We start from the raw sequence: 26,290 nt of genomic DNA on the forward strand, positions 1-26,290 counted from the left end.
GGTGTAGCCGTTGTGTTCAAAATATTTTTTATTGTGTTTGAAGTCGGTTTGTGAGAAAATTGCATTTATCGCTTGGACGGTGGAAGATTGTCCCTTACTCCCGAACATTTTTTTTTTCTTAAATTACTTAGAGAATCTTTTGGCATCATTCATTTTATGAAACTTAAGCAAAAAAATTGTTTTATTCAAAAAACAAAAATTATTTAAATTTTAAAAAACAATACGACAACATCGGCAATTTTTAATTTATAAGACTTTTAAGTATTTTTAATTACCTACATTTGAAAAAAAAGATCATCAAAATCAGAGCTGTTCGGCCGGGTTCCCTTATAATTTGATTTAGTTACTCCACTAATATAATAGAAAATATATTCATAGTGGTTGTTTTTGTTAATAACAACAGAAAATATATTCATAACGGTTGAATTTGAAAGAAACACTTTCGCAACTTTCACTTTTCTAACAAAATTTTAAAATGCCAAACATCAAATTTATAAGTTTGTGTGCAAGTCCATGTGAAAATAGGTGTAAATCTGACTAATAATGTGGAGTAAATCCGGAGTACTAAAATACTCCGGAATAAATTTTTTTAAAAACTTTTGTGACGTAATGGAACACAAAACCTTCAAAAGTGCAAAAATAAGAACAAAAATGGTACTCTCATTGGAGTGAAGGAAAACGATATTAGTTACAATTAATACCGAAATACTTTAGTCTAATTAGGCTAGACATGCACATATTGAATTTCTGTCAATATCCCGAGCGTATATTATATAGGTATATCCCGAAATATTACATTCGTCTTATTCCCAGCAAACATGATTCATAAAATTGAAGAAAACATCCGGAAATGAATTCATTTATGATTCGATTTGTATCAGAAACCTTAGGTAACATGACTTGGAATATGAATCTTTTTTATGACTCATTTTTGAAAACATATTTTCTATAAAAATTAAGTAAGTAAGAAAAACATTGAACCTTTTATACCTATATAATAAATATTAGCGACTATCTTAGCAAAACGCAATCAGTTATCCTCAAAATCTTTGCTCATGTGCCAAATTTTAAGATTCGCTTATCAAAAATTAGAAATTAGTCAAATAAATGAAGGTTTTTCGAATAAATATTCTTCAGATTTAAGAAAATAAGAACCTTCACCAAAATGTTTGTTGGGATATCTTGAAACCAACAAATTTTAAGGTTACACTTCTAGCGCGTGTGAATTGCACAATTTTTTTTTCTTAAAACCAATACTTATCTTTTAAACAAAACAAAACAAATAAAGCTAAAAAAAGCTTCAGTGTTTAAAAAATTTGTTTAATATTGTCACTTGTAGGAATGATTACAAGCGCTTCAATAAGTTCTTAGATACGCAGCGCAACGGTTGATTAGTGTGTTTGTTGCTTGAAAATCGTACATATGTTTTTTTTGGAACGTGAATAATTTTTAAACCACAATCGGTTATATATTATATTTACCGTGAAACATTCAAATTATTTTAATTTATTTTGCCGCGTGTCTCTTATCATTTTCAAATTTATTATCTATAATTTCTTTTACTTCATCTGAAAGACATCATCCAAAAGTAAGACAATTGAATAAACAAAAAAAAATATAAACAAAATTCAATGTTACGTGATATTTTACTCGAAAACAAATAATGTTTTTTTTAATTAATTTAACGCAGTAAATTGATTTCTATTAATAGACATTTGTTGAAATCAATTTATACTTCATGATACATTTATTTCTTCAAATCTAGTCAAAGAAGATTACTAGGTTTTTGTGGAATCCTTATCTGATAACAGAGATTGTAATGTATAAATAAAACTTAATCGTTGAATCCATTATTGTATGTACATTTACAATCCAAATATTCAAAAAAAATAAAACAATAAGTATTAGGTTAAATATCTTAATTTTTATTTGAAAATTATGAAAGTATAGTTCTCTGGCAAAGAAACAAAAATGAAAAAACTTAATATTTGGATGGCGTTTTAGAATGTACACTTAGTTTTTATTATTTTTAAGATTAGCGACGACCCTAAACTGAAATTGCAATTTGTTTGCTTGTCTCTTACGATAAAAGTTCCACTTATACGAGTTTGAAAATTATGACCCTGAACTTCAGAAACATTTTGAACCATTGGACAAAGGGATTCGCTCTCAAAATAAATAATGAAATCGCTTTGCATCGCTATATAAAACTCATGATGAAAGAAAGAAATTCTGCGTCGCCGTAAAAGGGGTAGGTACAATTGAACAAAAGAACTGCTACATGCCATTTTGTTACTTGCTCTATAGGGCAATTATTGGTTTTGTAAAAAAAAAAAAAATATAGGTAACAATGAAACCTACATTACGACGATGAAGAATTAAAAACTAAGTAGATACACAATAGTTTTCTTTTTTTGTTTGTTAATTATTTGCAATTAAATTAGTAGAGTAACTAAAGTAAATTATTAGGCAACCCGGCCGAACAGCTCTGATTTTGACGATTTTTTTTTTCAAACGTAGGTAATTAAAAATACTTTAAGGTCTATAGATTAAAAATTGCCGGTATTGCAGTGTTGTTTTTTAAAATCAAAATTAATTTTTTTTTAACAAAACCATTTTGTTTGCTTAAATTTCATAAAACAAATTATAGCAAAAGATTCTCTAGGTAATTTAAGGAAAATATATGTATAAAAGGCAGTAAGGGACAATCTTCCATCGTTTAAGCGATAAATGCAATTTTCTAACATTCTGACCTCAAACACAAAAAAAATATTTTGAAAACAACGGCAACACCTACAATATTTAAAAATACATTTTTAAAAATCCAGAAGCTCATTCTTATCTCTTAAATTTAAATCCACTAAATTTAATCAAGACTTTTTGAAAAAATGGTCCTCAAACTCAGAATAAAAAAAAAAAATCTTATTAGAAAAATTTAAAATTACTTTTTTCCAATTTTTTTCTAATAAAATATGAATTTATTTAAAAAAATTTTTGGCCATAAATATTATCAGTTGAATTTCGAAGCAAAAAAGGTAAAATATATCACACTTTTGAAAAAAAATGAAAAATTACTTCAATTTCAATGGTTTTTTTTTTATTAAAACTGAATTTTTGCATTGAAATAATTAATTTTCTCAAAGACTGTGGTAAATAGCAACTTTAAATTTTTGCTATTTAACTTTCAACAGTAAGGGTTATTAAATGAATAAAAAATAATTTTATGTTTAGATGTTGAACTTTAAAAAAAAAAATAAGTTACATTTTTTTTCAAAACTTTTATTAAAAAAAGTTCTTCGAAAATGAAATACTTTTTAATTTTTTTCCTAAACCGTAATACATATTGACATTTCCTTTTATAATTTGAAATCATAATAAATGCGGCCAAAAAAATTTGAAAATAAATGCATTTTATAATACGACCAAGTTTAAAAAACGACATGTTAAAATTTGTTCAATAACACGGTGTAACACTCAAAATATACGCGGGCGGAGACCTATCAGGTTTTGTAGAGCTAGTCGCACTGAATACGAAACGGTATTTGAAAATCCCCTAACACCCCCAAAATCTGAAGTTACGGGCAAAAAACGGATTTTTGGACCTTCACCCATTGCAAAAATTCTAGCTTCCACAATTTTTTACCCATTTTCGATTTTTTTACGGTTTCTGATAGAAGATAAATATACCTTTTCAACAATGTATAAAACATGTAAATCGGTTAAACCACTTATATGTTTTCAAAACAACATGCTATTTAAAAAATATATTCTAAAACAATATCTATTTCCCAATTGATCGAGGTATTTTTTATGAAAATCACTTCAAAATTGGCTTAGAAAAAAATTTTTTTCGATTTCAACCCAGATACAGAAATTCGAACTTTTAGGTATAGAACAAAAATGTTGTTTCGGCACGTAGTAGGATAAGTTGGACGCCAGGATTTGATGAAGGGTTTTTGTAGAGGAGCTCAATACAAACATTTTTTTTCTTTGGGAGGGGGGTCTATCTCCCCCTGTTTAGGTGGGAGTTGCATTTTTCTAAAAAAAAATTATCAAAATAAAAAAAATTATTAAAAAACAACGGCAACACTTACAGTAATAAATGATACCATTTCCAAAAGGCAAAATTGTTCATTTGATTCTAATTTTTAAATCAATATAATATTACCAATAGTTTTTAAATAATCGATTTCAAAGTTAAAAATAGGGGAAAATTTTTTTTTTTAAACTCATTTTATACTATTTTTGTCCAGACTGTGAATTTTAGTAAATAAATTACTTAAATAGAAAACTGCCTCAATTAATTCCTTATCGAACAGTGAAAACTATATGTTTCTATGTCTTCTAGTTTTTGAGAAAATTGAAAAATAAAAACAAATAAAAACAAAAAATATTTTGAAAAAAGAAAAATCTGATAAAATAATTTTTCAATTTTCCCAAAAACTAGAAGACATAGAAGCATATAGTTTTCACGGTTCGATAAGGAATCAATTGAGGCAGTTTTCTGTGTGAGTAATTTTTTTTACTAAAATTCGCAGTCTCGACAAAAATAGTATAAAATGAGTTTAAAAAAATTTTTTTCCCCTATTTTTAACTTTGAAATCGATTATTTCAAAAACTATTGGTAATATTATATTGATTTAAAAATTAGAATCAAATGAACAATTTTGCCTTTTGGAAATGGTATCATTTATTATTGTAAATGTTGCCGTTGTTTTTTAATAATTTTTTTTTATTTTGATAATTTTTTTTAGAAAAATGCTCCTCCCACCTAAACAGGGGGAGATAGACCCCCCTCCCAAAGAAAAAAATGTTTGTATTGAGCTCCTCTACAAAAACCTTTCATCAAATCCTGGCGTCCAACTTATCCTACTACGTGCCGAAACAACATTTTTGTTCTATACCTAAAAGTTCGAATTTCTGTATCTGGGTTGAAATCGAAAAATTTTTTTTTCTAAGCCAATTTTGAAGTGATTTTCATAAAAAATACCTCGATCAATTGGGAAATAGATATTGTTTTAGAATATATTTTTTAAATAGCATGTTGTTTTGAAAACATATACTTTAAATTGATGCCGAAGTTGGGCAAATGACAAAAAAAATGGAATTTTTGAACTTTGACATCTTATAAATTCTAAGTGGGTTAACCGAGTTACATGTTTTATACATTGTTAAAAAGGTATATTTATCTTCTATCAGAAACCGTAAAAAAATCGAAAATGGGTAAAAAATTGTGGAAGCTAGAATTTTTGCAATGGGTGAAGGTCCAAAAATCCGTTTTTTGCCCGTAACTTCAGATTTTGGGGGTGTTAGGGGATTTTCAAATACCGTTTCGTATTCAGTGCGACTAGCTCTACAAAACCTGATAGGTCTCCGCCCGCGTATATTTTAAAACCTCATTTTTGTAACACCGTGTAATTTTTTTTTTCAAAAATCTGAGTTCAATTACCATTCTTTCAAAAGCCGTTCATTCAATTAACTTAATTTTAATTTTACATATATTTCTAAGCTTCTAGCTTTTAAAAATTGTTTATTTGAATATTGTAGGTGTTGCCGTTGTGTTCAAATATTTTTTTTTGTGTTTGAAGTCAATTAATAAGAAAATTGCATCTATAGCTTGAACTATGGAAGATTGTCCCTCACTCCCATATATTTTTTTTCCTTGAATTTCCTAGACAATCTTTTGGCATCAATTAATTTATGAAATTTAAGAAAAATTTTTGAAAAAAATTTGTTTTTGTTCACAAAAATCTTCAATTAAATTTAAAAAATCAAAACGGCAACACCGGCAATTTTTAATCTATAGACTTTAAAGTATTTTTAATTACCGACGTTTGAAAAAAAAGATCATCAAAATCTAAGCGGCCGGGTTCCCTAATATTGCCAATTTTTGAGCTTTAGTTACTCCACTAAAAATATAAGATTCGTTAATCGTTTTTCCTTTTGCAAGCATTGCAGTAGGAGTAGGTATCTTTATATATCTATTGCGTGTTAGCAAAAGGAACAAATTACCCATTAACGCGAAAAATTGAGGACCTTTTTTTAACTTAAATAAAAGCATTTAGGTAGTAATTACTGAAAATTTTTAAAAATTGGATCTGCCCATTTTTCCCAGGAAAAATAAACTTTTTCAAGAAAAAAAATTGTAACACGCTGATTTTTGGTATACAGCTTGTAGCCCGATCAATCTAGAAATTTTATCAAAGTTAATTTAAGTACAAAATTTTTTGATGCAGTTAGGTTCCTTTGATAGAGGAGAATATAAAACCAAAGTTTTACACCAAAATTTGATATGGCGTATCCCCGAAAATGACCCCTGACCCCTAAGTAGTACGGAAAAAGTGATTTCAGTCGAACTTAATAAAATTTTAGTATGTTGTAGGTTATGTGAAGCTCATAACAACTCTCTATGTATGCAACCCCCTTGCCCCAAGTATACCCCCTCCTTAGCCTCCTTCTTACTCCCTTTTTTACCCCATTTGTACCCTTTTAATGGGTTGAGTACGATACTTAGGCGCCCAGAATTGATAACGGTTTTTTTTGTCTACATTCTGTCATTTTATGTTTCATGAATTTGTTCAGCACAGAAAAGTTCAAGTTTTTCTGCTCCTACGTTTGGGGTAGAGCAAGTGAGTGAAAAGTGTCAATTGTCAGCTGTTTGTTTGATTGTGGAAAAAATAAGAGAAAAGAAGATCTTAAAAAGTGAATTTCTTAAGAGTTTTTGATTGATAACAAAATTAAAATTACGGGAATATTAAAAGTGAACTTTTGTGTTCTTTCTTGTTCTGACAGTATTTACAAACTTGTGCTGCTCTGGTCTGTTCTGTCCTAGATTTTTTCATTAAACAGACCTAATGCTTTAACACTCATAAGTAAAGGTCCCGACCCATAGAATCCGTTGCGTCCGTTCCGTCAATCCATCCGTTGAAGTTGAAGGATGGGACAGAAAGGGGTGACCCATAGAATACGTCGTATAACGGATTGCTTTTTGACAGCTCACATCAAATTCCAAGGTGTGTTCGATATTTTATCGCTGAATGTGCACTAAGGAAGTTCTGATGCAAGAAATTTTCAACTTTTATTGTTGTTCTTTTTTTTAATAAAGTAAAATGCACGACTAGATTTCCTGTAGGTACTTGCTCTTCAGTTAAAAACAATTTTATATAACAAATTATGAGTTGTAGGTATGACTTTGGCATAGTAAAATTGAACTCTACAACCAAATTTGATTATTTAATTGATATAATTTGTGTCCCCTAGAATCAAAAACAATCTATTCCACTTTTTCTTTTATTGAGTTATTTAAAAAAAACGTTCCTAAGCACTTTTTCCCGTTTTTTGATAAAACAACTTCTAAGTCGAATAAACATGTACTTTTGATTTTAACCTGACTGTGCTTTCCTTTGTCACCCAACGCGTTTGGAAAATATTTAATAATAAATTTTGGAATAGAAGTGTTTTGAAAGTCATGCATAGGAATAGTTTTGTTTTGAAACTTAGCAATATTTTATTTTGCTTTATATCAGGAATAGTGTTGTTTTGATTCTCAAAGAATGTGAAAAATATGGAATACATTCGTTTGTAATATTTCTATAAAGTATAACTCTGGAACAAGTTGACTTTGAAAGTGCTCAACCACACTCAAAGAAAGAGGTTGAAAAATTGATATAAACTGCGTTTCCAACTCATTTTTCACAAAAAGTGGAATAGATTGTTTTTGATTCTAGGGGACACATTTATCAGATATATCATTAAATGTTACTTTTATTACATTTTCTTCACAAATATACAATTAAAGTTCACAATTCATAAAATCGGAGAAGAAAAGTAGTTCTGAAATTCCCCGGTGTGCACTCAGAAACTGAAAATCGAACTGATCTATTGTTGACAACCAATGTCAAAGGATACGACGGATGAAAAAATAGAAAGTTGGGCTACTTCTTCTGTCGAATCCGTCCGTCTCCGTCCGATCCGTCGCTTATGGGTCGATTCCCTTAAGAACGTGTGTATTTTATCGAGCAGTCAGTTGAAAACTTCAACGGAACGGACGCAACGGATTCTATGGTTTGGGCCCTTAAACGTCACGTTGACACACCTGCACGTCAACGTAATTTTTGTCCCAAATTGAAGCAATAGTGTCAATCGAGTGATAGTCAATGTTTTATGCATTGACACTGTGAACGTTGACGGTGAGATGATAGAGAGATTACGGATTTTTGTGTGACGTCAGAGAGTCAACGCGTTGACCGATTTAATTGACCGTGTAATCATAGCTTTAGTTAATTTTTTGTTTTTGAAATATGTATGTATTTTAAAAATAAATAGAATTCAAGAAGCTGAAGAAATTTTAAATTTCTAATTCTTATTAAGCACTTACGACAAAGAAGATGAAATTGTTGATCAATTTATTATTGAGTGCAATTGTTATTTAATATCGATTTGGGTGTGTTGACACCTAGGCCAAAGTAGTAATTCATATTATTTGCACGTTATCCACATACACTGTGGCGTATACGTGCTCTTTTTTGTATTTATTTATTGGATGTGAAAGAATGGGGGAAGAGAAGACGATTAATCAAGCTGTTTTATGTAATCTGGCAATATGACAAATTATTTTAAAGTATTTTATAATGCTGAATGGAAAGAGAACTAATATTTACTACTATGTGAATTTTGGTTTTTCGTATTTTTTTTCTCGTGTATAATTTCATGCCGGGGTATATTGAAACATTTTTCTGTGGTAATTTGTTGAAGTTAAAACTTCGTTTATTTGTTTAAACTTATACAAGCAAACAAGAACTGTGGTAATACGGCTTTGTTTCTACTTGTGTTTCATTGTTTCTATTTTTTTGCATTAAAAGAAGGTTAAGGTATTAGTGAAAAACTATTCACAATGTTTGTACGGTAGTAACAGCACTATGGTTTTATTTGTCATGCAAATTAAGAATCAATAAAGTCTATTTTAGTTTTTCACATGAGAGCGTATGTTTTGAGGAAAATGAGAGCAACTAGTACCGAAGCACTTTGTGAAATTTAGTGAAAGAATTGTAGTTGATATGATAAGATATAATAATCCAAGATGAAAGGGTGTTTTTTTTGGACAGAAATTAAATATTTTATAGCAAATGACTAATAAACTGCAGCTAAGGCTGAAGGCTATTAAAAATTTTAAATTTGTTTTAAGTTGATTCAACTTTACTATTATTGATTAATTAATAATGTTTCATTTCCAACACAGAATCAATGTCAACACCATATTAAATTTTCTCATTCTTTTTTACTTTAATTATGTAGGTACACATGTGTTAAAATAAGTTGAAATATTTTAAAGGGAATGTTAAATTTTTTTGTTTTATATTTCATTTAGATGAAGATACCAATATTTGTTGCCCTGTTCTTCCTGACTTCTACTCAATACTCATATGCATACAAAATTCTCTTTATGGGCCCATTTCCAGCACCAAGTCACTGGTTGTGGCTGGAACACTTCGTCAATGGACTTATCGAACGAGGACATCATGTAACTACAATTACAAACTTCCATTCAAAGACGCCAAATAAGAACTTAACTGAAGTTGTTTTAAATCCAAAATTCGATATTCCCAAACACTGTAAGTAAAGAGTTGAATGGAAAAGTAAATACATAAGTGTTCATATAAATCATTATATGGTATAATAATAACATTGTGCTTGAAAATGGAACTTTTTTTTGCGGACAGATGGCGCTCTTAATTACTAAAGATAAGTTTTTTATTACAACCGGTCTTAACTGGACAAAAATAAAACGCAGTCGGGGCTAAGAAGTTTCCATGTTAAATGCAGCAACACTTTAGCCCTTGAGCTTAGTATAGGGTGTCCATTTGGGATAGAGCTGTAGCAAACCGTATGTATTCGTTACTTAAATGCGGGTATTCACTTCAGTAACGAGTAACGAAACGTTACTGACCAAATAATTTCGTTACTCGTATGTTTCGTTACTAGTACTGAACAAGTAACGAAACATGCGAAACATACGAAACGTGCGAAACGTGCGAAACATACGAAAAATACGGAACATACGAGTAACGACGATACTCCAATTCCAATACCAATTTGGAAATGCGAAACGAAAACAAAATGGTACACTGCATTTGTCGTGTGCGCATTATTTCGCATCTCGTGTCGGTTCGGTATCATCATTTATGTATTTTATGATTTTGTTGTTCTGTTTTTGTGTATGTTTATCAAAAGGGGTAAATAAGAAGTCTGTTTCTTTCTCTTTCGTCCCCGTTTTTTATGGACATGTGCGTGTGGAGTGAATTATGTGAAAGTTAGAGCTGTAGCAAACCGTATGTATTCGTTACTTAAATGCGGGTATTCACTTCAGTAACGAGTAACGAAACGTTACTGCCCAAATAATTTCGTTACTCGTATGTTTCGTTACTAGTACTGAACAAGTAACGAAACATGCGAAACATACGAAACGTGCGAAACATACGAAAAATACGGAACATACGAGTAACGACGATACTCCAATTCCAATACCAATTTGGAAATGCGAAACGAAAACAAAATGGTACACTGCATTTGTCGTGTGCGCATTATTTCGCATCTCGTGTCGGTTCGGTATCATCATTTATGTATTTTATGATTTTGTTGTTCTGTTTTTGTGTATGTTTATCAAAAGGGGTAAATAAGAACTCTGTTTCTTTCTCTTTCGTCCCAGTTTTTTATGGACATGTGCGTGTGGAGTGAATTATGTGAAAGTGTGTTTGAGTGTAGTGTAGATACATTCCAATTAGAATACCAATTTGGATAGGTATACGAAATGTGAAACAAAAACAAAATGGTACACTGCATCTGTTGGGGCGTAGCCGTACTTGTATTCTGTTTTCTCCTTTTTTCCTTTTGTAATTAATAAAAAGAATTTTTCTTTTTATTTATTTGATTTGTTTAATTTATTTTATTCTTTAGTTTGATTCAAACAAATAATTACAATTTTGGTTTTATTCGTGGTTTAAAGTTTTTGTTTTTTTTTCTTTTGATTTCAAGAAGGTACTACTTTCGTGCTTGTGTGTGGTGAGGTGGTGTCTGACATGAGTGACGACAACTTTGAATGAGAATATGGAATGAATGTGATTGAGTGAAATGATTGAATGGTTTTTTATTTTAGGTTGGCTGCAATGACAATTTTTAAGTTTGGACCGGGAGGAAACGAAACATGGGCGTGTTCGTATATTCTTATTTGAATCTTGAATTGTTTGGTTTCTTAATTATGTTAGTTATGATTCTATTTAACTATATCTGGTAAAAACTTTATTCAGCACCGGCACGTTCATATCTTAAAAAAAAAAATTACTTTTAGGTACATCGAAAATCTGATATTGAAAGCAGATTCTTGAAAACTTTACTCTTTGCTAAGCTAGTTGAGCTAGAGAATATTTGTATACCATTTTAAAAAAGATTTCTTGTCATTCAAAATCTTGCATTATTAAATTTTTAATGTCGTTTTTACTTTTAATATATATTAAAAAAAAAAAAACAACCAAAATAATAAGTTCTTAACGTAAATCGTGAGACATAACAAAAATACCAAATGTAGGAAATATACGAAATATACGAAACATACGAAATATACGAAATATACGAAGCATACGAAGCATACGAAACATACGAAACATGCGAAACATGCGAAACATACGAAATATACCTAAAGTAACGAGTAACGATATCGTTGATGCGGGTACTAGAACCAAAAGTAACGTATACATGCGGGTACTCATTTTGTCGTTACTTTTACAGCCCTAGTGAAAGTGTGTTTGAGTGTAGTGTAGATACATTCCAATTAGAATACCAATTTGGATAGGTATACGAAATGTGAAACAAAAACAAAATGGTACACTGCATCTGTTGGGGCGTAGCCGTACTTGCATTCTGTTTTCTCCTTTTTTCCTTTTGTAATTAATAAAAAGAATTTTTCTTTTCCTTTGTTTGATTTGTTTAATTTATTTTATTCTTTAGTTTGATTCAAACAAATAATTACAATTTTGGTTTTATTCGTGGTTTAAAGTTTTTGTTTTTTTTTTTCTTTTGATTTCAAGAAGGTACTACTTTCGTGCTTGTGTGTGGTGAGGTGGTTTCTGACATGAGTGACGACAACTTTGAATGAGAATATGGAATGAATGTGATTGAGTGAAATGATTGAATGGTTTTTTATTTTAGGTTGGCTGCAATGACAATTTTTAAGTTTGGACCGGGAGGAAACGAAACATGGGCGTGTTCGTATATTCTTATTTGAATCTTGAATTGTTTGGTTTCTTAATTATGTTAGTTATGATTCTATTTAACTATATCTGGTAAAAACTTTATTCAGCACCGGCACATTCATATCTTTAAAAAAAAAAATTACTTTTAGGTACATCGAAAATCTGATATTGAAAGCAGATTCTTGAAAACTTTACTCTTTGCTAAGCTAGTTGAGCTAGAGAATATTTGTATACCATTTTAAAAAAGATTTCTTGTCATTCAAAATCTTGCATTATTAAATTTTTAATGTCGTTTTTACTTTTAATATATATTAAAAAAAAAAAACAACCAAAATAATAAGTTCTTAACGTAAATCGTGAGACATAACAAAAATACCAAATGTAGGAAATATACGAAATATACGAAACATACGAAATATACGAAATATACGAAGCATACGAAGCATACGAAACATACGAAACATGCGAAACATACGAAATATACCTAAAGTAACGAAAGTAATGAGTAACGATATCGTTGATGCGGGTACTAGAACCAAAAGTAACGTATACATGCGGGTACTCATTTTGTCGTTACTTTTACAGCCCTAATTTGGGATAGAGCTGTAGCAAATCGTATGTATTCGTTACTAAAATGCGGGTTTTTGCTTCAGTAACGAGTAACGAAACGTTACTTTCTAAACAGTATCGTTACTCGCATGTTTTGTTACTGGGTACTGAAGTAACTAAACATACACGAGATACGAAACATACGAGTAACGACCCTATTCCAATTTCAATACTAAATCATCCGATATATGAGATACGAAACGAAGTGATACACTCAATTTGGCACATTTAGCATCTCGTATCGATATCATTACTGTAGTCGGAATGCTAACTCCAGATAATTATCTGGAGTTTACTTTTGTTTCGATAATAGCAGTAGTGCCAAGGTATAGTTGAGTTATCGATAATAATTTATACAGAAATATCAAAAGAGACCTTTTAGTATTTTCTCTATGTGGCCGAAATATACCCATGCCGAACCCAATGTGTTTATGACCTTTTTGTTAATGGTCTTGAAATGTAGCTTAAGAATGTACAAAAGTGTTTTGGTTTTTGAAAAAATTTGTTAAATTTCAGTGCAAAATTTTCAACTAAAAAAAAGCCGAGAAAAAGAGGTTTAAAAATCACTGCCAATAGAAAAAAAAATGAAAAATTGTTCGACATGGTTGTATTGAAGTGTTAATATTCCGAGATCTGCGCGATGTACTTTTGAAATAAAGGTCTCTAAAGAATTGTGATAAGATTACTGAACGGATATAAACAAAAAATTACCAAAATTTTGTCGAAAAAATAGAATAAAATAAAAAAAGTTTCCACGTTTGATTAAAAAAAAATCGAAAAAAAATCAGTATAGCTACCTTCAAACTCTTATAACATGAGAACGCCGCAACTTAAATTAATGTTTATGGCTTTAAAAAGTAGCTTAGATTATACAAATTGTTATTGTTTTTTTTTTTTTTTTTAATTTTTTTCACTCATATACCAACGTACGAAACATACTTAAAATACTAAACATACGAAACGTATCAAATACATGAAATATACGAAAAGTAGGAAGCATGCGAAAGTAACGAAACATACGAAACATGCGAAACATACGAAACACACGAAGCATACGAAGTATACGAAGCATACGAAAATAACGAGTAACGATATTATTGATGCGGGTACTAGTATCAAAAGTAACGTATACATGCGGGTACTCATTTTGTCGTTATTATTACTTTTACAGCCCTAATTTGGGACCTTAATAAAAAGAGAAAATTTTACTCTAGAACATTTAAAAAAGAGGACTTAAGGGGGGGTTTCCATAGCATTTTAATGGAAGATGGTTGACTAATTGTTGTATAACCTTTGCAGTTTATAAGATAATCTTATGAAACGTACTTTTTTGAAAAGGTAATAAACGTACGAATAAATTTAAATTTTAGAAACATTTCTTGTGCGATTTTTAAAAGGGTCGAAAATGATTTTTTTCCTGCAAATTTAGATTGAATCAGAATTTTGGTTGGGGCACCGTTGTTTATAAACTTTTTATTTTTTTTTTTTGTTTTATAATGATCAAATGTGTTTTCATGCAGTACGTGAAACAGATTTTTTTTTTATTAGAAAAAAAGCTTCGTTAATTTGTTGTAATTTCATGTTTTTTACTCACTGTTCTTAGAATAACTGTACCGTTTATTAGTGTTTTTAGATGAAACAAAAAGAAAACAATAAAGTGAAATAAGGAGAATCCAATAAAATTTCTAAAATTTAATTTGAAGTTAGTTTGAACGGTTAATTTGAAGGAAAGGTGTCAAAATGCATTTTAGTCGTGGAGCGTGATTATTTTTTAAAATGTTTTTGTATTTTTTAATGAGAAGTTAATAAAGTTGTTCATGCAACCCGTTTGCCAAAAAAAAATATTTTTTTTATTTACACACTAAAAATTTGATTTTAATAAACCAATATTTGCATTCTGTTTTTGAGGAAGGGGCAGTCAAGGCATCCACAATTTATTTTAATTATTTTTTTCATTATATTTCAAATCAGTTCCAAAAAAAAAATATATATTTTTGTATTTTTAATATAAATTGTTGAAAAAGTGTCTTTTTTAGCTTTTTTTACTTTGAAAATTCCATTGATCACGCACACATGCAAATTTAGTTCAAAAGAATGCCACGCATAAGCTGGCGCTGATGAACTCTTTTTTTCTGTTCTTTTCTATTTATTGAAAAAAAACTTGCTCTTGCGCTCTCATTTTCTCGTTATATTTTGTTTTTTTTTTTTTTGTGTTTACATAATACTTTTTTTTTTTGTTTCCTATTTCCTCACTCAGGCAGGCAGAAATCATTCATGAAATTATGAAGATGATGCAGAGAGTAGGTAGATAGTAGATATTTTTTGCAAGATCATTATCTTTGGTTTTCAAAAAGGGTTGTTTCAAAGATCATATAACTAGTAAAGATGTCGCACGTAGAACAAACTTCTGTGCTTGAAATTTTCTACCATCAGATTTTACCCATAGGTCCAAAACATGTATCCAAGAATTAAATTGTTGAGAAACATTTTAAAATTTTTCGATGACTGCGTAGAAAAGAGAGGGTTGATTTTTATAGATGAATTTATTTAATGGGAGGAAGCGAGATAGTAGTTAAATGTTGATACGAATAAGGAAAAGAAAAAAAAATACATTTGTCTGCGAGAATGTACCTATGAAATAATTTTTTTTTGTTAAAAAATTATTCAGGAAACTGATATTAACACATGATTCAAAATAATAATTTAAATAAGAATAATTTTAGATATATATATGACAAGAGTGTATGAGCAAAATTGTCTGAAAATGAATTTCAACCCTCAAATTGTCAATAGGTCCAAATCATAATAAAGCAGAAATCCTTCGCAACATTAAAAAAAAGTTCTTATAATGAGTGGGAAAGAGAGAGTTATTTTTAACACATTTCTTAAATGCGAAGGACCGAGATGTAAGTTGAATAGAAACAAAAATGAAAAAAAATTAGCGTTTTGTCGTGTGGGTATATATTTTTTTTCACAACTGGATTGCTTCGCACAAGCAGGGCGAAGACGAGATGGCTAGTTTTAAAGATTGATGAAAAAAAGAAGCAAAAACAACTTTTGCAAGTGACTGGTGTGCTGGTGGGAAGGTATACGTGTAAGCAGAAGAAGGTTGATAAGTTTTTTTTTTTTTATTTTAAATTTTTTTTCGATGGTAGTTAGATATTTAGGTATTTTTTTAAGTGGAGGGTGGTTTTCTATTTCCATATTTTTGTTTCCTTTTTGATTAATCGCAAGGCACAGGCGCATTGCTTTTAGGTGTAGGTACACACGTAATATGTAGGTAGGTAGGTTTTTTTTTCCTTTGCGACAGCAATCGTCCTTGAAAAATGTAGTTCATTTTATTTTGGTTGGAAAAAGAAATTCAAACAAGTGGTAGGTAGGTAGGTAGGTAGTAGACCAGTGCCAATAATTTTTGAAAATAAAAAAATTATAAGCAGCATATGGGTGGTTGGAAAATTTAGGATAAATGGTATATGAAAGGGGAAAAATTAATTGCCTACAAACAAATTGGGGGAAAGGGGGTGGGTGGGCGAAAAAGTGGGGTGGGTGTCAAAAATCATGGTTTTTTACGATTTCTGTCTAAAGTAGACCTCCTATCGAAAAAAGTCAAATACAAAAGTTGTAGATAGTATATGTAAATGTCTACAACTTTTTCTCAAACCATTTTTTTATATACCTAACCTCAAAAATATTGAAAAAAAAAAATACAAAAATACGATTTTTTTATTTTTATCTTTTACAAAAATAGTTGGAAACTTCGATAAAAATTATTTTGTTATGTTTTCTAAATATTTAAAATGTTTTTTGAGCAAAATGTTCATTTTTGGATTTTTGACGAATTAAATTCGAAAAAATAGCCTATTTTTCAATCAAAAAAGTTACCTAAAAAATTTTGGAATTTTGAAAAGTTTGGAATGCAATTAGTTATATTAAAACCTGTTTTTTAAGATTGTGTGGAAAAACTATACTTTTGTTTTAATAAATATGGAGACAAATTGAAAAAAACAAAAAAACGATTTTTAAGATTGATTTTTCCGTAAATGACAGTAATATTGAGGAGAAGTAATTTTCCATAGAAATCAAGTTATACTTTTCTAATGGCCTTTGATCTTCTTAATTTGAATCTAGATATAGAATAGCTCTAACGTGCAAAGTTTTTGAGATATTGAATTTTGAACGTCGAAAACACTATTTTTGTGATGTTTTGGCATGGTAATATCTCAAAAACGTGATGTGATATAATTTCGATTCGAGTTCAGCGCACAAAAAACCATTAGAAAAATATACTTTTGATCTCTATAAAAAAATTTTTGACTAGTGAAACCGACCAAGGCAGTCGATTTTTTCTGTCCTGTTCGGTTTGACTAGTGAAACCGAACAAGGCAGTTGATTTTTTCTGTCCTGTTCGGTTTTCACTAGTCAAAAAAATTATAGAGATCAAATTGTGCGCTGAACTCGAATCCGAAATCAAAAAAATTATATCACATCACGTTTTTGAGATATTACCATGCCAAAACATCACAAAAATAGTGTTTTCGACGTTCAAAATTCAATATCTCAAAAACTTTGCACGTTAGAGCTATTCTATATCTAGATTCAAATTAAGAAGATCAAAGGCCATTAGAAAAGTATAACTTGATTTCTATGGAAAATTACTTCTCCTCAATATTACTGTCATTTACGGAAAAATCAATCTTAAAAATCGTTTTTTTGTTTTTTTCAATTTGTCTCCATATTTATTAAAACAAAAGTATAGTTTTTCCACACAATCTTAAAAAACAGGTTTTAATATAACTAATTGCATTCCAAACTTTTCAAAATTCCAAAATTTTTTAGGTAACTTTTTTGATTGAAAAATAGGCTATTTTTTCGAATTTAATTCGTCAAAAATCCAAAAATGAACATTTTGCTCAAAAAACATTTTAAATATTTAGAAAACATAACAAAATAATTTTTATCGAAGTTTCCAACTATTTTTGTAAAAGATAAAAATAAAAAAATCGTATTTTTGTATTTTTTTTTTCAATATTTTTGAGGTTAGGTATATAAAAAAATGGTTTGAGAAAAAGTTGTAGACATTTACATATACTATCTACAACTTTTGTATTTGACTTTTTTCGATAGGAGGTCTACTTTAGACAGAAATCGTAAAAAACCATGATTTTTGACACCCACCCCACTTTTTCGCCCACCCACCCCCTTTCCCCCAATTTGTTTGTAGGCAATTAATTTTTCCCCTTTCATATACCATTTATCCTAAATTTTCCAACCACCCATATGCTGCTTATAATTTTTTTATTTTCAAAAATTATTGGCACTGGTCTACTACCTACCTACCTACCTACCACTTGTTTGAATTTCTTTTTCCAACCAAAATAAAATGAACTACATTTTTCAAGGACGATTGCTGTCGCAAAGGAAAAAAAAACCTACCTACCTACATATTACGTGTGTACCTACACCTAAAAGCAATGCGCCTGTGCCTTGCGATTAATCAAAAAGGAAACAAAAATATGGAAATAGAAAACCATAAACAAAAAATACCAAGACTGGAAACTTTCGTACGTCTTTCCCCCCAAAACCCTTTTGTGTAGTGTTGTCTGTGAATATATGTGAAAGCCACCACGTTGGTATATGACGTTAACACGCACACATTTATAGATTCACGACATTCGCCACGCATCGGACACGAACACAACGATAGGTTCACGACATTCACCACACCTCGCAGCTTGTAGGCAAACGTCAGTTGACGGCCGAGTTTCCAGTCTTGGTATTTTTTGTTTATGTAGAAAACCACCCTCCACTTAAAAAAATACCTAAATATCTAACTACCATCGAAAAAAAATTTAAAATAAAAAAAAAAAAACTTATCAACCTTCTTCTGCTTACACGTATACCTTCCCACCAGCACACCAGTCACTTGCAAAAGTTGTTTTTGCTTCTTTTTTTCATCAATCTTTAAAACTAGCCATCTCGTCTTCGCCCTGCTTGTGCGAAGCAATCCAGTTGTGAAAAAAAATATATACCCACACGACAAAACGCTAATTTTTTTTCATTTTTGTTTCTATTCAACTTACATCTCGGTCCTTCGCATTTAAGAAATGTGTTAAAAATAACTCTCTCTTTCCCACTCATTATAAGAACTTTTTTTTAATGTTGCGAAGGATTTCTGCTTTATTATGATTTGGACCTATTGACAATTTGAGGGTTGAAATTCATTTTCAGACAATTTTGCTCATACACTCTTGTCATATATATATCTAAAATTATTCTTATTTAAATTATTATTTTGAATCATGTGTTAATATCAGTTTCCTGAATAATTTTTTAACAAAAAAAAATTATTTCATAGGTACATTCTCGCAGACAAATGTATTTTTTTTTCTTTTCCTTATTCATATCAACATTTAACTACTATCTCGCTTCCTCCCATTAAATAAATTCATCTATAAAAATCAACCCTCTCTTTTCTACGCAGTCATCGAAAAATTTTAAAATGTTTCTCAACAATTTAATTCTTGGATACATGTTTTGGACCTATGGGTAAAATCTGATGGTAGAAAATTTCAAGCACAGACGTTTGTTCTACGTGCGACATCTTTACTAGTTATATGATCTTTGGTTGTTTTGTTCTTGTTGACTCTTGGGTTTTTCCTAACAATTCATTTCGTGTTTATATTATCGCACTCGCGCGTGCGAGTTGACACTTTTAGGTTTTTTTTTGTGTCAGCGAAATTCTTTGCATTGTGTAATATTCACATTGCTCATGCGGGGATATAGGTAAAGGCATAAACAAAAAATACCAAGACTGGAAACTTTCGTACGTCTTTCCCCCCAAAACCCTTTTGTGTACAGTGTTGTCTGTGAATATATGTGAAAGCCATCACGTTGGTAAATGACGTTAACACGCACACATTTATAGATTCACGACATTCATCACACATCGGACACGAACACAACCATAGGTTCACGACATTCACCACACCTCGCAGCTTGTAGGCAAACGTCAGTTGAGCGCCGAGTTTCCAGTCTTGGTATTTTTTGTTTATGGGTAAAGGATTAGATATGTGGTATGCATTTGTTTGTGTGTAAAAATGTGTATTGACATTTGACATGTGCTTGTGCACAATGATTGATTTCTATATTTAGGTTTTTTTTGTAGGTTTGTAGGTATAATAGTTATATTTTCGCGGGGGAATGGGTAAAGTGTTATATAAGTGTATTTGTGGTTAGAATGCACTTGATGGTATTTATAGAAATAGTATTGAATAGGTGAAGATGCTCAGTATGTTTCCTTAGCAAAAAAAAAGTTTTTAAAATTACACCTACTGAGGAAACAGAAGCAAAAAAGTAGCTAATGCCTATCTGAATTTAGGTATAAATAAAATATCAGTTTGAAAAAATAGATCATTTTTTTTCAAAGTGTTGAGCTTGAAAATTATTTTTGAAAACTTCCCTAAACTTTGATTACATAATTGAAAAATTAATTTCAAGGTTTAAAAAAAGTAACTTATAAGTTATTAATGCTGCCTTATTTTTGTTTCCTAATAATGTAGGTACCTATAGGTAAATAAAAAACAAAATCGATTCAGTTACGAACTGAGTTCATTGCATTGGTGACTCTAATAAAATCTTTATTAAAAAGGTGTTGAAAGTAAATTGGATTGATATCGAGTCCATCCTCAAACAACATACACATAAGAACCTAAGCATTCTATATATTGTATGTAAATAGGTACATTTCCATGTTAGCCGGCACGCGCGAGTGCGAGACAAAAAAATTCTCAACGAAGAACAACTCAAAAGTGAGCAAGAACCTGAAAATCAATCCTTCTGCGCATCTACTCATATTTTTATAGACACTACACAAAGGATACTGTCAAGTATATTATATCAATGCAAACACATAACAAATCCTCTACCTGGACCTGCTTCTCCGCTGAACAACTATAATTTATTATTATAAAATGCAAAAAAATTATCTGATACACAAAAAACTCAAATGCCATCCACAACAGCAACATGAAAACAAGTTTTTTTTTTCATTTCAAAAATAAATAGGTATACACTCTAGCCCAGTAATTTTACAGAAACCTAGGTGGCCAACTTTCTTAAAAATATTCTGGTATAAGGAGAATATTTTTAAGAAAGATGGCCACCTAGGTTTCTGTAGATTTATTTTATACCACAGGTGTTTAAAATTTTTCATAAAACACTTTTTTTACATTTTGCATCAAAAAACAGATTTCAAAATTTTTTTTACGAAAATGTGCAATAGCTATGAAATTTTAAAAGTGTTTATGTACTCATCCAATTCACAGGCACACAAAAAAAAAAAAGTGTCATGTACCAAGAACCAGACCTATCTTTCTATATGTTTTTGGGCACGCTGAATCCGAATTTGAAGTCCGTTTGGCCCCATCACCCTCCAGTTTTGAGCTGTGAGTGCATTTTGTTTGAATTTTTATGACTTTTTTGGAGTTTTTTGCATTTTTCTCAAAACTGAAGGGTGACCGGGCAAAACGGACTTGAAATTCGGATTCAGCGGCCCCAAAAACATATAGAAAGATAGGTCTGCTTCCTGGTACATGAAACTTTTTTTTTTGTGTGCCGGGGATGACAGCGACATGTCGCTACAGCGCTAGCACACAAAAAAAAAAGTTGTATGAACCAGGAACCAGACCTATCTTTCTATATGTTTTTGGGGCCGCTAAATCCGAGTTTCAAGTCCGTTTTGCCCGGTCACCCTCCAGTTTTGAGAAAAGTGTAAAAAAGACCCCGAAAAAGTCAAAAAACTTCCTTTTTTTGAGTTTTTTGCATATTACTCAAAACTGGAGGGTGACAGGGCCAAACGGACTTGAAATTCGGGTTCAGCGGGTCCAGAAACATATAGAAAGATAGGTCTGGTTCCTGGTACATGACACTTTTTTTTTTTTGTGTGCCGGTGTTATTGTAGAAAATTATAAAAAAAAGAAATAAATAAAATTCATTAATTCATGGTTGTAGTGAACGAAAACATAAGATGATAAAATTTAAAATACACTGAACGAAAAAAAGTCCATATTTTATGAACTGGTTGCGATAGAACTTTTTTCTATCTGTTTTTAGAACAATCATAAGTGTAGCTATAAGCCGTTTTAGGGTTGTCCATTCTCTATTGCACACCCTGTATATTTTCAGACATATTCTAAACAAAAATTCCCAGGGAAATGGTTTCGGGAGAAGGGCCCCAATCGGAAAAATGGCGAAAATTTCCATTTTTTTTTTTTTGCTTTCCCATATTCTTAACCATTGAAGAACGAAATTCAACCTTAAAAAATAATGAAATTTCAAAAACTTTTCAGTTGGGAGTTTTTTTTTTCAGAATAGGCCTGATTACGACGATTACAATTCAACTTCAACTTTTTGAAAAAACTTTAGGAAAAAAAGTGTCATGACACTTTTTATATATAATAATCTGGTCTACAATTCTTGCATTGAAAATTTTTTGATAAGACTTACCGTTTTGCTGAAAATCGTGAAAAACCAGTTTTTGTGACCTTTTGACCCCTATAACTCTTAACGCGGACACGATATCAATGTCGATTTTTCACATCTTCATAACATCGCCGTTATTAAGCTGTATACCAAAATTCAGCCCAGTAGGAATTTTTCCGCAGATAAAACCTAAAATTACTGGACTACTCCAGAAATCTTTCATGAAAATATTGAATTGCAAACCATAAACAAAAAATACCAAGACTGGAAACTCGGCGCTCAACTGACGTTTGCCTACAAGCTACGAGGTGTGGTGAATGTCGTGAACCTATTGTTGTGTTCGTGTCCGATGTGTGGTGAATGTCGTGAATCTATAAATGTGTGCGTGTTAACGTCATTTACCAACGTGGTGGCTTTCACATATATTCACAGACAACACTGTACACAAAAGGGTTTTGGGGGGAAAGACGTACGAAAGTTTCCAGTCTTGGTATTTTTTGTTTATGACCTTAACTGTGAGTGGGCAGAGTTTGAGAGTTGAAACAACGAGACAGTTAATCGTAACAATCTTGAAAAACTATGGACGAAAATAAAAAAGATACTAAAAAGAGGACATTTGAAAAATAGAGAACAAAAAACGAATATTATGAAAAAAGAGAGTGTAAAAAAGATCAGAATTGAAAAAGAGAACATGTTCTCTTTAAAAGAAATGTTCTGGAAGCCCTAGCTTAGTAGTTGTTTAGCCCGGAGATTTCTCTGGGCTTAACTGTTTGAACAATTTTAAATCTGTGCTACCAAACTAACTTTTTCATAAATTGTTTAGAATTGGTTTACAATCGTGAAAACTAACATTTGGAATGACCAAATTTATTTAACTATTTTTGCTAGCATACATTTTTATATCTCTTAGCCCTGATTTTTCAATCATCAGTTAGCCTATCAAACGAATAAAGTCAATATAAAAAAAGTAGATATTCCTAGGAATAAGCACTATCTAAGGTTTATCTGATTGTTGAAAAATTGGCCCTTAATAAAACATACAAGAAAAATTCAAGAAAACCCCAAAATCAAAAAATATGACAACTCCAAATTTTGTTTGTGTCTGCTGATTTAGGAGAATTCAATATGCAGTGCTGCCAAGATTTCAGATTAAGCCCCGAGCCGTTTTTTTTGTCCAGTTAAGACCGGTAGTAATAAAAAACACACCTATATATAAAATTATACATAGATTCTACATAAATTTTTTGACTTTTATTTTGTGATATTTGTTTATGATAGTTTTCATAGTTACACACAAATACCTGCCTGACTGCATTTAGGAAGTTTTTATTAGCACCTTGAGTAGCCTAATAAAATAAAAAAAAAATTGGAATACAAATTGATATAGATTACCTATATAAATTTTTTGTAGGAAATAACTTTAAAATAGTCTAATTTCATTGAAACATTAGATATAAACTTAAAATAATAAAAATTGAAGAAAAACGGAGCAAAACATGAAGTTTTTTACAAAAAGAAAAGTGTTTTTTTTTTTGCAAAAAAAAAACTATGTTTTAAAGTTTCAAGATAATAAATTTTATTGCTGGAATACCTTCTACAAATTGTTATTCTACTCAAAGAACATATATTCTACCTCTAGGTGCGTCGATATAAAATTAATAAATACCATCATACAATAAATGATGCGACTCTTCGTTGATTTCAGGCTTAAAACAGACAACTTAAGAGGCTAAAATCATTCTTAACTGAGCCAACTTTGAAAAAATAAGGACGCCATCATGTTCAGAATAATCAAATTGTCTTTAATACTTATCTCCTTTTTTAACGCATATCTCCAATATAACGCTTTCGAAGTAAAACGGTTTTAACGATTGCAATTGAATCGATGAGTGAAAGAACCGTATAAGTAAAAAAAAAATACTTTTGAGTTGAGTATGCAGAAATGCTCTACGCATGAAGACCTAACAATGAGCAAAATAACGGTTCATTGGAGAGTCAAATTAATATAAAACAAGACCCCCTACTTCTTTGATTGAGTTATTCAAATTGTACAAGTCCAGGACTTTTACTGTTCTTACACTCAATCACCACGATTTCATTCATTGTTATTAATTGTTTCATGCTCAAAGTTGAAGGTCATATTATCGACTTTAAAAACTGGTTGCCTAGTTTTTTAATGCATTGAGGGGCCATTCCCTACCTCAAATTAAAAATGCCCTACCTTTAAATATTCCCACCTTGGAAAATTCCCTACATTAAAAAATGCCCTACCATCAGAAAGGGATTACCTTCAAAAATGCCCTACCTTCAAAAATACCCTTCTTATAAAAATGCCGTAAATTCAATAATTTCCTGCCTTAAAAATGCTCTACCTTAAAACATGCTCTACTTATGAAAATGTCCTACTTTCAAAAATGCTCTTGCTTTTAAAATGGCCTAACTTCAAAAAGGCAGTCCTTATAAAAATGCCCTACCTTCAAAAAAGCTCTAGCTTTAAAAATGCCCAACTTATAAGGATCAAGCTTCAAAATTGCTCCAGCCTTAAAAATCCAGCCTCAAAAATGCCCAATTTATGAAAACGTTCGACCTTCAAAAATGCCCTTCTTTGTAAAATATCGTACATATAAAAGAGACGTTAAATTTCTCCTTTATGATTTTATAATATGCCAAACAACTGAAAATATCTCAGACGATAAAAAAATATCGGAAAAATTAAAACAGTTTTGAGGGAAGACAACGTTTTTTTAAAGAAACCGGTACATTAGAGCAAAACTTCAAAAACAGTAAAACGCTATTTTTCCAGCACAGCATTAATATTTCAAAAACGAAAAAAAAGTACCTAAATATATTGAAATAAGGCCCCTAAAATACACACAAAACAACAAAAACGAAATTTCTCAAATTTTGGGGTGTTGTTTCATTTTTTGGGCCTTATTTCATTTAGTTTTTTAGGCATTGGTAATTTCATTATGAAATAGGGCCCCATGAAATAAGACCGCAACACTAATTTTGGGGCTTACTTTCATTTTATTTTAAAAATAATTTGGGGACTTATTTCATTTTTCATAATTCACATGAAAATGCTAAACTGAATTGTCTTTCAAAACACTTTTATGAAATTCCGCAAATCAAGGTCCCAGCAGTGGCGTAGTGTACATGGGTGGCATCAGGGGCGGCAAAGGCAATTGTTGGGTCACCCCCAGAATGAAAAACAGTAAGATAAATGAAATTCCACTTTTCTACAATATTAATATTTTTTACTTGCTCTTACGATAAGCAAATTTTGGAATCGCAAAAATCGAATTCAACCGATTTTTTTATTTTTTTTTTAAATCTTTTTTTTTTTTAATTTTGTTTCTATGTGTCGATTAATATTTATTTTTAAATGGCTTACCTATTTTTTATTTTTAAAATTTGTACATATACATAAAAACCTTTAAAAAACCGTACCAATAGTTTTGAAAATTTTTTGTCACTAAATTGCATGCTTGGTTTGGAGTTTAAAACGATTCTAAGAATTGTTTTTGTACTTTTAACAACAAAATTTTACGTGTTAGGCTAGGCATAGTCGCAAAAATGGAACACAAGGATTTCAATGCCTGTGAACACACATGCTTCCTGCGATTAAAAATATGAAAATTGTGTCTACAGTCATTGAAATTGTTGTCATCTAATTCTCGACTGAATAATCGCGCCATCAAAATCGCATGTGTGCGCCTAGCCTTATTAAAGTTTTTACTGAAACTTTTAAAATTAAATTAAAAATAGAACATCAAGCCTTGTACGCAGATCGAGCTAAAATTTACAACGGCCACTTTTGGCAAAAAGTCAAAAAGTGAACATTTTAAAACTCATTTTGTGACAGTTTTTCCGACCACAAAATTAAAAATAATGATACAGGAAGCTTAGTTTTTGGTTTAAAAAACAATTTTTGTGGTTTTTTTCCAAAAACAAAT

At 30.5% G+C, this 26,290-nt stretch overlaps 2 protein-coding genes across 2 annotated transcripts in view; both read left to right on the top strand.

Annotated features, from left to right (window-relative positions):
- Positions 1 to 11,544, top strand: part of LOC129915875 (piezo-type mechanosensitive ion channel component) — a 291,170-nt gene extending 279,626 nt beyond the window's left edge. Inside the window, exon 40 of the transcript XR_008772383.1 lies at positions 10,311 to 11,544. The gene's annotated coding sequence lies outside the window, so the exon portion shown is untranslated. The remainder of the gene's footprint in view (positions 1 to 10,310) is intronic.
- Positions 1,356 to 26,290, top strand: part of LOC129916015 (UDP-glucosyltransferase 2) — a 71,902-nt gene continuing 46,967 nt past the window's right edge. The window contains exons 1-2 of the mRNA XM_055995771.1: positions 1,356 to 1,588; positions 9,368 to 9,611. Of these exons, the coding sequence (XP_055851746.1) occupies positions 9,368 to 9,611 (244 nt within the window). The 5' untranslated portion in view covers positions 1,356 to 1,588. The remainder of the gene's footprint in view (positions 1,589 to 9,367; positions 9,612 to 26,290) is intronic.

This window comes from Episyrphus balteatus, chromosome 1, assembly GCF_945859705.1.
Source record: "Episyrphus balteatus chromosome 1, idEpiBalt1.1, whole genome shotgun sequence".
Classification (NCBI taxonomy): Eukaryota; Metazoa; Arthropoda; class Insecta; order Diptera; family Syrphidae; genus Episyrphus; species Episyrphus balteatus.